This window comes from Oncorhynchus mykiss, chromosome 9 (assembly GCF_057628025.1).
Source record: "Oncorhynchus mykiss isolate SJ-2025 chromosome 9, ASM5762802v1, whole genome shotgun sequence".
Lineage (NCBI taxonomy): Eukaryota > Metazoa > Chordata > Actinopteri > Salmoniformes > Salmonidae > Oncorhynchus > Oncorhynchus mykiss.
Genome location: NC_143030.1, coordinates 10039593 through 10054423, shown reverse-complemented (window position 1 = coordinate 10054423; position 14831 = coordinate 10039593). Strand labels below are relative to the sequence as shown.

At 43.9% G+C, this 14831-nt stretch overlaps 1 protein-coding gene across 4 annotated transcripts in view; it reads right to left on the bottom strand.

Annotated features, from left to right (window-relative positions):
- Positions 1-1634: 1634 nt before the first annotated feature.
- The window catches only part of LOC110531378 (uncharacterized), an 18531-nt gene continuing 5334 nt past the window's right edge, over positions 1635-14831 (bottom strand). Inside the window, exons 3-5 of one of the 4 annotated variants that reach the window (XM_090183416.1) lie at positions 10443-11568; positions 7542-7546; positions 1753-2196 (exon numbers count right to left, since the gene is read on the bottom strand). In XM_090183416.1, coding sequence (XP_090039542.1) covers positions 1889-2196; positions 7542-7546; positions 10443-11568 — 1439 coding nt within the window. In that variant the 3' untranslated portion in view covers positions 1753-1888. Of the gene's footprint in view, positions 2707-7541; positions 7547-9065; positions 9359-9952; positions 11569-14831 lie in introns of those variants that run through there. The other 3 variants (XM_090183415.1, XM_090183417.1, XM_021614570.3) reach the window with 3 other exon arrangements.

Here is a 14831-nt window from a genome sequence, read left to right as displayed (position 1 = left end):
TAAGACAATTGATGAGAAATACTGCTGAACAGATAGGAGATCCAGTCATTTCTGGAAAGTTAAGTTAATCTTTAATCCCTTATTTTACAAGGTAAACTGACTGAGAACACATTCTCATTTGCAGCAACGACCTGGGGAATAGTTACAGGGGAGAGGAGATGAATGAGCCAATTGTAAACTGGGGATGATTGGGTGGCCATGATGGATCGAGGGCCAGAGTGGGAATACAGCCAGGACACCGGGGGTTAATACCTCTACTCTTACGATAAGTCCCATGTGATCTTTTAGTGACAACAGACAGTCAGGACACCCGTTTAACGTCCCATCCAAAAGACAGCGCCTTACACAGGGCAATGTCCCCAATCACTGCCCTGGGATATATATTTTTTTAGACCAGAGGAAAGGGTGCATCCTACTGGCCCTCCATTCATCACTTCCTGCAGAACCTGGTCTCCCATCCAGGAACCAACCAGAATCAACCCTACTTAGCTTCAGAGGCAAGCCAGTAGTAGGATGGCAACAGTAGGATGCCAACAGTAGGATGCCAGTAGTGGGATGCCAGTAGTGGGATGCCAACAGTGGGATGCCAACAGTAGGATGCCAACAGTAGGATGCCAACAGTAGGATGCCAACAGTAGGATGCCAGTAGTGGGATGCCAACAGTGGGATGCCAACAGTGGGATGCCAGTAGTGGGATGCCAGTAGTGGGATGCCAACAGTGGGTTGCCAACAGTGGGATGCCAGCAGTGGGATGCCAGCAGTGGGATGCCAACAGTGGGATGCCAACAGTGGGATGCCAGCAGTGGGATGCCAGCAGTGGGATGCCAACAGTGGGATGCCAACAGTGGGATGCCAACAGTGGGATGCCAACAGTAGGATGCCAACAGTGGGATGCCAACAGTACATGCCAGTAGTGGGATGCCAACAGTAGGATGCCAACAGTGGGATGCCAACAGTGGGAAGTCAACAGTAGGAAGCCAACAGTAGGATGCCAACAGTGGGATGCCAACAGTAGGATGCCAACAGTGGGATGCCAACAGTGGGATGCCAGTAGTGAGATGCCAACAGTCGGATGCCAACAGTGGGATGCCAACAGTGGGATGCCAACAGTGGGATGCCAGTAGTGGGTTGCCAACAGTGGGATGCCAACAGTAGGATGCCAACAGTGGGATGCCAACAATGGGATGCCAGCAGTGGGATGCCAACAGTGGCATGCCAACAGTGGGATGCCAACAGTGGGATGCCAACAGTAGGATGCCAACAGTGGGATGCCAACAGTAGATGCCAGTAGTGGGATGCCAACAGTGGGATGCCAGTAGTGGGATGCCAACAGTAGGATGCCAACAGTGGGATGCCAACAGTGGGATGCCAACAGTAGGATGCCAGTAGTGGGATGCCAACAGTAGGATGCCAGTAGTAGGATGCCAACAGTGGGATGCCAGTAGTGGGATGCGGGGTGCATTTTATTTTTATGTCTAAATAACAGTCAGACCATTCTCTCTTCACCTGGGAGACATTCTTAAATCAAAGGACCAGGAATTCCTGTTTCTAATAACGTGAAAACATCAACAGACTGAACAGCAGACCGGCGAGCTTCCTACAATACTATGTAATGTTGAATCATTACATCATCATTCGAATCAAATCAAACTTTATTTACGTAGAATGTTGAAAAACATAACTTGATCACGCATCTATTTATCTGAAACCCTGAAATGATCCAGAGTATTGCTTTGCTTTCCTAAGTGTGTTGTCCACATCCTGCCTGTTATTCCCATCGTCTGACAAGAGATCTTTGTCCTAATTTCATCTGACCGCCTATTATTAATGAGTGTTGTCCACATCCTGCCTGTTATTCCCATCGTCTGACAAGAGATCTTTGTCCTAATTAGTTTCCATCCAGTTTTCTTTCTTTGTGGACGTTATTCACGTGTTTCAGCAGATGAGCCTTACGAATGAACGTTCTACCACAGACGGAGCAGCCATGTGGTTTCTCTCCTGTGTGAGTCAGGATGTGCCTCCTTAGGTCCCCCTTTTGACTGAAGCTTTTACAGCAAAAATTACAGCTGAATGGTTTCTCTCCTGTGTGAGTCAGGATATGTCTCCTTAGGTCCCCCTTCTGAATAAAGCTCTTCCCACAGTCACCACAGCTAAATGGTTTCTCTCCTGTGTGAATCCTCATGTGCATGGACAGGTGTCCTTTTTGTTTGAAGTTCTTGCCACAAAAGGGGCAGGTGCAGAGTTCCCCCATTGGTGTGTTCAGATCCAATGGTGGGCTACTATCAAGTCCTAATGTGTAGCTGCTTACAGCTGAGCTGTGTCTGTAGGCATTGTTTTGATTATCTGGAAGGTCACAGGGAATGTTGAGACCCTTAATGTGGGTCACAGTGACAAAAGGTTTCAGATCCACTGGTTTAGAGTCTCTCTCTCTGTTCTCCACAGTCTTGGTTTGGGGAAGAGTCAAGGACTGAAGTGGGTCCTCCTGATCGCATTCACTTTTCACACAGGAAGGAGTGAATATGGAGTCTTTGGTATCAAAGAGCCCTTGAAGCTGCTCTTCCTCCTGACTGGTCCTGAGATCCTCGTCTTCCTCTTTAATATGTGTGGTCTCTGGGTCCTCCTGTCCCAGACTGTGGCTCCACTCCTGCTCACAGTGCTGCTGCTCAGGGGGAACCTCCTCTTCAGAGACAGAGAGCTGCAGGGAGTCTGGAGGGAAGGAGAGGAGGGTCAGAGGTTACCTATATACAGCCTTTAGACATCATTGTTGGGGGTCAATTCGAATTTAAAATCAATGATTGAAAGACTAGAATGATTTTTCAATAACTTCCTGATAATATGAAGAGAAGAAGCAATTTTGTTCAGTCGTATTTTTGAATTGTTAGTCGTCGCGAGTCACACTTCCTATGACACTGTATTGGTTCAATAACGTGTGTTATTGTGGGTTTATAACCTGCTGTGTCCAGTCTGTTTGTGACTTGAATACCCAGTTATATAATGGTAAAATGATTGTGGCATGGCTCTGCATTACAGTGGATAATATCCCATTGTGTTGGAGCTAGAGCACCTGCCTGTACAACCAAGGGTGAACAATAAACTAGATGCTCAAGATGTTGTCATTGCCATGTAAATGTGTTTCCACTTTGGATATTGGTTTCATATTTGATAATATCCCATTGTGCTGGAGCTAGAGCACCTGCCTGTTTTTTTATTTCATTTAGTCATTTTTATTTTATTTAACTAGGCAAGTCAGTTAAGAACAAATTCGTATTTACAATGACGGCCTACCAAAATGCAAAAGGCCTCCTGTGGGGAGGGGGGCCTGGGATTAAAACTACATCTAAAAAATAATTAAATATAAATATAGGACAAAACACACATCACAACAAGAGAGACAACACCACATAAAGAGAGACCTAAAGAAACAACATAGCAAGGCAGCAACACATGGCAACACAATAATATATCCACCGGGACAATTAGTTTTTCAGTAGGACCGATTGGAGTAATGGCTACCTCTGTATTTTACGAGAGAATCTCTCTGGGAGCATCAGGTGTCCACTTGCGCAGTGTAGCCGCACAAAACAGGGTTTTGTGACTACTATGATTTCACATTGTAGCCAATTGAATTGCAGAAATTCTGTGACCAATTTTTCTGAAATTCGGGGTTCAAGTAATAAATAATAAGGAATTCCCCTCGAGCACAGCCGCTTATTGGGGAAAATAAACATTATTTCCCATTGACCCCCGGTGCCAACTTGATTTTTTTGTAATTCAGAAACAAAACATGGCGAAAGGCTGCTGTGTTGTTTAATGTACAGTACACATAACCAGGTCAAAAGTCCCAACCTAATGCTACCGCGCATGTAAATATAGCCTGTGAGAAAAGCACTGTGGCTTCAGGCTATTCTGCATGAGAGAGTGGGAAATTGTGGGGAGCCAAGTAGGCTACACAAGTAGGCTACACAAGTAGGCTACACAAGTAGGCTACACATAGCTAGCTAGCTATGTATGTGGAAAACATTTCATCACAGTTAACACATTTAACTTGTTTAGTATAGACCGTTTGTAACGCCATTCACTGTTTGTAGCTGTATACAGTCGTCTGTTTGTTTGTGTTGTTGGTCTTGGCCGTCTAAATGTTCCGGTCGGTTGCTCGCTAGCAGCCACTCTGCTGCTAGCACCATCATGAAAAAGAGGAGTGAGGGAAGCCCTACAATATGTTGCTTTTCTAAGTAGTGAGAATGCTCTGGAGCAATACTGAAAAGTATATGTTTAGACATTTTTGTCTTAAAATATAATTTTGTAATTGACTTAAACAAGCAGACAAGAAAATTGTGTTTGAAAACGTTTTTTTTTTTTTTTTACTGTGAGACAACGGGGTAACCTAGGTAACCACGGGTTGTTTTCCCCAAAGGCGGGTGGGGCACAACGTTCTATCTAATAGTGATGGGTCGTTCGCCAACAAGTCGGGTTAACGTCGGGAGCCGGCAAGCAATATCAGAAGAGCCGAATCTATTTATAAAAAAAATAAAGATATGAATAATCAAAAGAGTTAAATGAATAGAATTAACAAATTAAAATAATGAAAAAAATAAATAATAATAATTTAGGCCTAAATGCTCAAGCGCACGCACACACATTCGTTCTGACTGTCTGCTCAGACTAACATCCTCACTGTTGTTCCTGTCAATCAGACACGCAGTGTCAACCAATGAACCAAAGGTTTGTGCGGGAGGGCCGAGTCAACTCACTCACAGTCACACACTTAGCAGCTGAGAAGAGAGAGGAAGGACAGCTGTGAAAACAACAGCTGGAAAATAAGTCTGAAGCACAGTAGCATTTGGATGCATTTTAATAAATGTAGACAATGTTAGAGCACAGTGTAGAATTTGCTAAAACAAAATCTCATATAAAGCCAGTTCTACACACAACCTAGACCGGCGTATGGGAACTGTGCACCCAACTGTGAAGCTAGCTGTAGCGGAGCCTCGAGAAACTAGTGGGCCTGTTAGTGATAGTGGTGGAACCAGCACCTCCACACGTGGAGATGTATCCACTCAGTCAAGTAGGCCTGTTAGTGATAGTGGAGGAACCAGCACCTCCACACGTGGAGATATATCCACTCAGTCAAGTAGGCCTGCTAGTGATAGTGGTGGAGATGTATCCACTCAGTCAAGTAGGCCTGCTAGTGATAGTGGTGGAACCAGCACCTCCACACGTGGAGATGTATCCACTCAGTCAAGTAGGCCTGCTAGTGATAGTGGAGGAACCAGCACCTCCACATGTGGAGATATATCCACTCAGTCAAGTAGGCCTGCTAGTGATAGTGGTGGAACCAGCACCTCCACACGTGGAGATGTATCCACTCAGTCAAGTAGGCCTGCTAGTGATAGTGGTGGAGATGTATCCACTCAGTCAAGTAGGCCTGCTAGTGATAGTGGAGGAACCAGCACCTCCACACGTGGAGATATATCACTCAGTCAAGTAGGCCTGCTAGTGATAGTGGTGGAGATGTATCCACTCAGTCAAGTAGGCCTGCTAGTGATAGTGGAGGAACCAGCACCTCCACACGTGGAGATATATCACTCAGTCAAGTAGGCCTGCTAGTGATAGTGGAGGAACCAGCACCTCCACACGTGGAGATGTATCCACTCAGTCAAGTAGGCCTGCTAGTGATAGTGGAGGAACCAGCACCTCCACACGTGGAGATGTATCCACTCAGTCAAGTAGGCCTGCTAGTGATAGTGGAGGAACCAGCACATCCACACGTGGAGATGTATCCACTCAGTCAAGTAGGCCTGCTAGTGATAGTGGAGGAACCAGCACCTCCACACGTGGAGATGTATCCACTCAGTCAAGTAGGCCTGCTAGTGATAGTGGAGGAACCAGCACCTCCACACATGGAGATGTATCCACTCAGTCAAGTAGGCCTGCTAGTGATAGTGGAGGAACCAGCACCTCCACACGTGGAGATGTATCCACTCAGTCAAGTAGGCCTGCTAGTGATAGTGGAGGAACCAGCACCTCCACACGTGGAGATGTATCCACTCAGTCAAGTAGGCCTGCTAGTGATAGTGGAGGAACCAGCACATCCACACGTGGAGATGTATCCACTCAGTCAAGTAGGCCTGCTAGTGATAGTGGAGGAACCAGCACCTCCACACGTGGAGATGTATCCACTCAGTAGGCCTACTCTGCGACCCACAGCAACGCAGTCTTCTACGGACCAGTTTATGCCAAAATCTATGTCTGTAGCAAAACAAGGCCAAATTGATATTACATTGGCTAAAATGATTGCCACCGATTTCCAGCCATTTTCGATCGTGGAGGACAGAGGTTTTAGAAGTTATAGCAATAGTCTAAATCCAATGTACACAATTCCAAGCAGGAAAACCCTTTTAAAATCACTTATTCCACAACTGTACTAGAGCACACAGGCTTCAGTGTGGGAAAGAGTCCAAAAAGCTACTGCAGTTTGCCTTACCACTGATTGCTGGACATCAAGGGTAACCACTTCTTACATGTCAGTTACATGTCACTTCATTGAAGATTTTTCGATGTCTAGCTGTCTTCTGGACTGCTTTGAGTTCAGCGACAGACGCACCTCAGAGAACTTGGCAGAGGAACTGTTGAGAGTGGCCAGAGAATGGCAAGTAGATGGGAAAAGTGGTCTGTTGTGTTAGCGACAATGCAGCTAACATAACCAAAGCTTTGAAAATGTTAAAATGGACCCATCATCCATGTCTTGCCCACACAATCAACCTGTTTGTAAGAGATGCTCTGAAGGTGATGAAGCCCACTGTGGACAAAGTGAAAGCAGCAGTGGAATACTCCCACAGGAGCACAGTAGGTTCTGAAAAACTAAAGTCTACCCAATGCCAGATGGGGATGCCTGAGCTGAGGCCTAAACAAGACTGCACTACAAGGTGGAATTCAATATTTTATATGTTGGAACCGGTTTCTTGAGTCAAAGGATGCCATCATCTCTACCCCATCATCTCTACCCCATCATCTCTACCCCATTATCTCTACCCCATTATCTCTACCCTGGCTGTTGTCAATACACCCGTTGATGCTCTGACCCAAGAGGAATGGGAGGTGGTGGAGGAGGAGTCCTGGAACCCTTTGAGCAGGTCACTGTGGAGATCAGTGGAGAGAGGTACAGTACGCAGTTATTATTACATCACTATTTAATCCAGTATTAGGAAACAGCAGAGGGAGCACCCCCCTATCTACATCGACGGGACCGCAGTAGCTTCAATTTCCTTGGCGAACACATCACTGACAAACTGAATTGGTCCACCCACACAGACAGGGTGGTGAAGAAGGCGCAACAGCATCTCTTCAATCTCAGGAGGCTGAAGAAATTTGGCTTGTCACCAAAAACCTTCACAATTTTTTTACAGATGCACAATTGAAGCATTCTGTCGGCCTTTATCACCGCCTGGTATGGCAGCTGCACCGCCTGCAACCGCAAGACTCTCCAGAGGGTGGTGCTTTCTGCCCAACACATTACCGGGGGCAAACTATCTGCCCTCCATGACACCTACAACACCCGATGTCACAGGAAGGCCAAAAAGATAATCAAGGACAACAACCACCCGAGCCACTGCCTGTTCACCCCGCTATCATCCAGAAGGCGATGTCAGTACAGGTGCATCAAAGCTGGGACTGAGAGACTGAAAAACAGCTTCTATCTCAAGGCCATCAGACTGTTAAACGGCCATCACTAGCACATTAGAGGCTGTTTTCTATACTATTCTACGGTATCTCATTTACTTAATAATGTTTACATATATTGCATTACTCATCTCATATGTATTCTATACTATTCTACTGTATCTTCGTCCATTCCGCTCTGAAATCGTTTGTCCATCTGTATATAGTCTTAATTCATTCCTACTTAGATGTGTGTGTATTAGGTATATGATGTGTAATTTGTTAGATATTACTGCACTGTCAGCGCTAGAAGCATAAGCATTTCGTTACACCCGCAATAACATCTGCTAACCACGTTTGTGTGACCAATAACATCTGCTAACACCGAGAGAAATAGTCCTATAATTCCTATAATAACTACAACCTAAAACTTCTTACCTGGGAATATTGAAGACTCATGTTAAAAGGAACCACCAGCTTCCATATGTTCTCATGTTCTGAGCAAGGCACTCAAACATCATTTTTTTTGTCACTATGACAATAACCACAAATAGTATCTGTGTGTTTTATAGCCCTCATGACTGGTCTGGACCAGTATCTGTGTGTTTTATAGACCTCATGACTGGTCTGAACCTGTATCTGTGTGTTTTATAGACCTCATGAATGGTCTGAACCACTATCTGTTTGTTAGAGACCTCATGCATGGTCTGGACCAGTATCTGTGTGTTTTATAGACCTCATGACTGGTCTGAACCTGTATCTGTGTGTTTTATAGACCTCATGAATGGTCTGAACCACTATCTGTTTGTTAGAGACCTCATGCATGGTCTGGACCAGTATCTGTGTGTTTTATAGACCTCATGACTGGTCTGAACCTGTATCTGTGTGTTTTATAGACCTCATGAATGGTCTGAACCACTATCTGTTTGTTAGAGACCTCATGCATGGTCTGGACCAGTATCTGTGTGTTTTATAGACCTCATGACTGGTCTGAACCTGTATCTGTGTGTTTTATAGACCTCATGAATGGTCTGAACCACTATCTGTTTGTTAGAGACCTCATGCATGGTCTGAACCACTATCTGTTTGTTAGAGACCTCATGAATGGTCGTGTGTGTTAACTTATTTTGGATCCGCGTTAATTTGCAATGATAACCTTCGCCACCGTTTCCTTACAACATAATACATATAGTTAGTTTCCTTCCAGCTAATTTCTTAGTTTCACGATTGTATAACTAGTAAAATTCGTTTTTTAATTGAGGGTGCATTATTTATTAAGTTCGACAATGAGGACGAAAAATAGCATAGTTACTTAAAACGACGTTTGCGTGAACCTGAATCAAGAAAATTAATGGTGAAGTCTCTCCCAGACACGGTACACTATTCCTCCTCAACACTATACTCACCTCTTCTACATAGTTGTATCTCCGGTGTGATCCCCAGCAGTCTCCGTAGCCGATCATTCTCCTCCTGGTACTCCACTACCGTTTTCTCAACTGCACCGAAAATCTCCACAGCAGCCGCCGTTAAACGATCATTTAAAAACACACGCAACATCTGTAGTTTAGACATTTTCAGTTGAGTAACTTATTCAGCTCAGTCAGTATGTCTTGACCCCACACAAGAAGTGTCGTCTTCAAATCTACTTCCGTGTTCAAGTCAAGGAATTTGAGAAAAATCCTTGGTTCTAGCGGGTAGCAAACTCGGAAAGGCACAACAGCGCCGCTAGTTGGATGGAGGTTTAAATTAGAACAATTTAATAGGATTTCTATTGTTTGCATTCATACAAAGTGCGCATATTAGGGGTGGTAAAAGTACCCAATTTTCATACTTGGGTAAAAGTAAAGATACCTTAATATAAAGTTACTCAACTAAAAGTGAAAGTCAGCCAATCTTATTTGAGGACGGGCTTGTGGTAATGGCTGGACCGGAATAAGTTAGTAGAACGGTATCAAACAGACATGCCATTCAATTCGCTCTGGTACGGAGCACAGCAGCCTCCTGTGTTGGAGATGTTTAACCCCCCGAATTGTAGAGCAGAGGGTGTTAACAAACTGTAGCCTACCTGTGTTTTGTTTCAATCAAAGCACATATTTAGCCTTGTGGCGCATGCTACACTATGCTATTATATTCGGTTCTGTTATGTCGAATACTGTGATCGTTATGCAATCTGGCAGACATTGATTCAGCTTTGAAGTAAACTGAATATAATTACTCGATACAATATTAAATCAATATCATGAATGAGCAGTATTTAGTGAAAATGGATGAGAAAAACTCTTGGACAGACACATTTTCTGTAAAGTAAACATGTTTTAATATATCGAAAACATCAAGTCAGACCATTCTCTCAGTACATTTAGAGACATTCTAAAATGCAAAACTTCATAAAAGATATCTGTCAGAAGTAAATTTATCCACAAAAACAAAGATAATTGTTTACACATTTTAAATGACCACATGTTCACAATATTTGCTGATTTAACCATCAGGCCGATGCAAAAGATTAGGGGAGGACCACCTCACTTGCAAATAGTAAATTCTGAACTGTTGGATTATTACATCATCATTGAAATCAAATCAAACTTTATTTACATAGAAAGCTTTACAAAAGTACGTTCACCACACATGTATTTATCTGAATGAATGAGCCAGAGTTGCTTTGCTTTTGTTGTCCACATCCTGCCTTTTAATTCCCGTCTTCCGACAGAAGATCTTTGTCCTAATTTTCATCCTGTTTTCCTCCTTTGTGGATGTTTTTCACATGCGTCAGCAGGTTAGACTTTTGAGTGAAGCTTTTCTCACAGTCTCCACAGCTAAATGGTTTCTCTCCTGTGTGAGTCCGTTTATGCTTCCTTAGGTTCCCCTTCAAATTGAAGCTTTTCCCACAGTCACCACAGCTAAATGGTTTCTCTCCTGTGTGAGTCCTTATATGATCTGTAAGGTTCCCCTTGTGATAGAAGCTTTTCCCACAGATACCACAGCTAAATGTTTTCTGTTGTGTGTGAGTCAGTATATGTTTCCCTAGGTCTCCCTTCTGATTGAAGCTTTTCCCACAGTCACCACAGCTAAATGGTTTCTCTCCCGTGTGAGTCAGTTTGTGTAAGTTCAGGTTTCCCTTCTGACTGAAGCTTTTCCCACAGTCACCACAGACAAATGGTTTCTCTCCTGTGTGAGTACTCATGTGCCTGGACAGATCTCCTTTGTATTTGATTATCTTTCCACAAACTGGACAGATACAGGGTTGGACATGGGCCTTCAGTTTACAGGTGGAGTTGTAGCGTTTATTGCCGAAGCTGCATTCATTGAGTCTCTTATTGGAGAGAGTCATATGTCTCTGCAGTTCAGCTTTCAGAGCAAACATTTCACCACAGTCACGGCAGTGGTGAGTTTTTCTAGGCGTGGTGCTGAGTTTGGAAGAGTTTTCCCCCATTGGTGGGTTTTGATCCAATGGTGGACTGGGATCCAATGGTGGACTGTAGTCAAGTCCTACTGGGTCACTGCTTACGGCTGAACTGTGGCTGCAGGCAACGTTTTGATTATCTGGAGGGTCACAGGGAATGTTAAGACCCTTATTGTGGGTCACAGTGACAAAAGGTTTCAGATCCACTGGTTTAGAGTCTCTCTCTCTGTTCTCCACAGTCTGGGTTTGGGGAAGAGTTAAGGACTGCAGTGGGTCCTCCAGATCACATTCACTTTTCACACAGGAAGGAGTGAATATGAACTTCATGATATCAGGCTCTAGACCTTGAAGCTGCTCTTCCTCCTGACTGGTCCTGACTTCCTCCTGTTCCTCTTTAATCTGTGTGGGCTCTGGGTTCTCCTGCCCCAGACTGGGGCTCCACTCCTGCTCACAGTGCTGCTGCTCAGGGGGAACCTCCTCTTCAGAGACAGAGAGCTGCAGGCAGTCTAGACGGAAGGAGAGGAGGAGCAGAGGTTATTTATAATATAATTTGGAATCACTCATGAATTATAGATCTCTATGACATTCAATTTCAATGTTCTTCCTTAGCATGGATATCTATGATCTATATAGCCTGAGTGCAGATAGCTAGCTAGGTATTTGCTTCCTTAGCATGGATCTCTATGATCTATATAGCCTGAGTGCAGACAGCTAGCTAGGTATTTGCTTCCTTAGCATGGATCTCTATGATCTATATAGCCTGAGTGCAGATAGCTAGCTAGGTATTTGCTTTCCTTAGCATGGATCTCTATGATCTATATAGCCTGAGTGCAGATAGCTAGCTAGGTATTTGCTTTCCTTAGCATGGATCTCTATGATCTATATAGCCTGAGTGCAGATAGCTAGCTAGGTATTTGCTTTCCTTAGCATGGATCTCTATGATCTATATAGCCTGAGTGCAGATAGCTAGCTAGGTATTTGCTTTCCTTAGCATGGATCTCTATGATCTATATAGCCTGAGTGCAGATAGTTAGCTAGGTATTTGCTTTCCTTCACACAAGCCATATAGGTGGTGGGTTAACATGCCTACAATTGAACACACTGTTGCTAATGAGAACAAAAGTTCCACCGACACCGTCTAACCCTTAACAATCCTTGCACATCTGAAAAATAGTGTATGTTTTAGAGGATCGAAGGACCATGATTGGCATAAAAACCGTAGGTTAAGGTTAAGCTTAGCATCCACTACAGCATGTCTGATCAGAACAGGGATGAGGTGGATGTCCAGGTTAAGGAGGGTTCAATGGGAAGAGATGTCCAGGTTAAGGGGAGTTTAATGGATGGGAACAGGGATTAGGCTGTCCCCGTCCACCTGGTCGTGCTGCTGATCCAATTTCTGTTGTTTTGTCTGTGTCTATAAACCCAGATGTGTTACCGTGCCCCACTACCTTTTCGACCCTCTCTCTTCCTCTCTACCGCGCCTGCTGTCTCGACCTCTGAATGATCGGCTATGAAAAGCCAACTGACATTTACTCCTGTGGTGACTTGTTTCACCCTCTACAACCACTGTGCTTATTATTTGACCCTGCTGGTAATCTATGAATGTTTTAACATATCGAAGAACAGCCAGATGGACTGGCCACCTCTCCGAGCCTGGTTCCTCTCTAGGTTTCTTCCTAGGTTCCTGCCTTTCTAGGGAGTTTTTCCTAGCCACCGTGCTTCTACATCTGCATTGCTTGCTGTTTGGGGGTTTTAGGCTGGGTTTCTGTACAAGCACTTTGTGACATCTTCTGATGCAGAGAGGACTTTAGAAATACATTTGATTGATTGATTTAATGGAAAGAGATGTCCACATTCAAAACACACACATCTGACCACTCTTGGTTCAGATAACTGAGAATCCTATTCAGTGAAAAATCATAATAAAACGTAGATTATAGTATTGGTACATTTTATGCCCCGTTAAAAACACTGTACATGCACAGGTGAGGTACCTGCTATACAATACAACAGCCATTGGTCCAGTCACAATCCAATGAACCAAACAGGCTAATTGGTTCGTAGACATGCTAAACGTGGGTAAATGTACTAAATGAACAGTATAAGAGTGTAGGTACATCTACATTACATAAACAGAATATACAATAGCGATTTACACCAATTGAAATAGCCAACCAGCACCACAAAATGACTAATGCTAACAAGGCTAACGTCGCTAGCTAGCATGCTAAATACCCATTCATTCTTAATGCAAATGCTAACGCTAACACTAGCGGACGTGTATGAGCTAGCGAACAAGCTCAACACAATTATTTACAACAGACGCTACTTGACAAATTCACAAGTCAAACATCTCTTAGAACTATAATTTAGCTGCATGCCCAATAAACCATCAGAACAGCAAGGTACACTAGATGACCAAACGTATGTGGACACCTTCTGATTACACTACATGACCAAACGTATGTGGACACCAGCTGAGTACACTACATGACCAAACGTATGTGGACACCTGCTGATTACACTACATGACCAAACGTATGTGGACACCTTCTGATTACACTACATGACCAAACGTATGTGGACACCTGCTGATTACACTACATGACCAAACGTATGTGGACACCAGCTGAGTACACTACATGACCAAACGTATGTGGACACCAGCTGAGTACACTACATGACCAAACGTATGTGGACACCTGCTGAGTACACTACATGACCAAATGTATGTGGACACCTGCTTGTCATTAATATGTAGTTGGTCTCCCCTTTGCTGCTGTAACAGCCTCCACTTTTCTGGGAAGGCTTTCCACTAGATGTTGGAACATCGATGGTGGGATTTGCCTCCACTCAGCCACAGGTGCATTAGTGAGGTTGGGCACTGAAGTTGGGCGATTAGGCCTGGCTCGCGGTTGGCATCCCAATTCATCCTAAAGTTGTTCGATGGGGTTGAGGTCAGGGCTCTGTGCAGGCCAGTGAAGTTCTTCCAAACTGATCTTGACAAACCATTTCTGTCAGACCTCACTTGTGCTCTAGGGAATTGTCCTGCAGAAGCACGAAACGGCCTTCCACAAACTGTTGCCACAAACTGGAAGCACAGAATCATCTAGAACAGTGGTCACCAACCTTTTCTGAGTCAAGATCACGTTCGCAGTCAAAAAGAAAGCTGAGATCTACCGCACAGATGTGTTTTTTAAAACATTAACCTCACACAAACAGTTGTAGGAGTGAGGTCTGGGCACTAGGCCTAATAAATTATCACAGCATATTGGCTATATGATTGGCCTGCCAATATTATTAATCTGACCATATTATATTTCAAAACTCGAGCTTTCAAAATAGATCAGTTGGTTTAGCACTTGTGAGGCACTGTGGAGCATGAATTGAAATAATTACCTTTTTTAAAAAAAATTTACTGGACTGATGGTCGACTGAAAAGTCGGAGCTCTGGAAAGATGCCCGAGTTTCCGACTTAGAAGACCGTTCAAAATCATTTTGGTTTTGTAATAGTGTTTTTGTAATAGTGTTGAATAAAAACAGTGACTGTGCTGAATATAAACTTAAACTCACTCATAAAAAACAGCAACTCTTTGCTGTATTCGTTGACAGTCTCTCTGTGGTTATACTTTAAAAGATATTAAATCTGACGTAAGCTAGTAGCTTAAACTTGGCCCTGGCCAGGGTCATGGAAGCTCTGAAGCCACGGTGATTTAACCTTTCCGATTGGGCAGCGCAGTAGGTGCACTTGATTTAGTCACAGATTTGC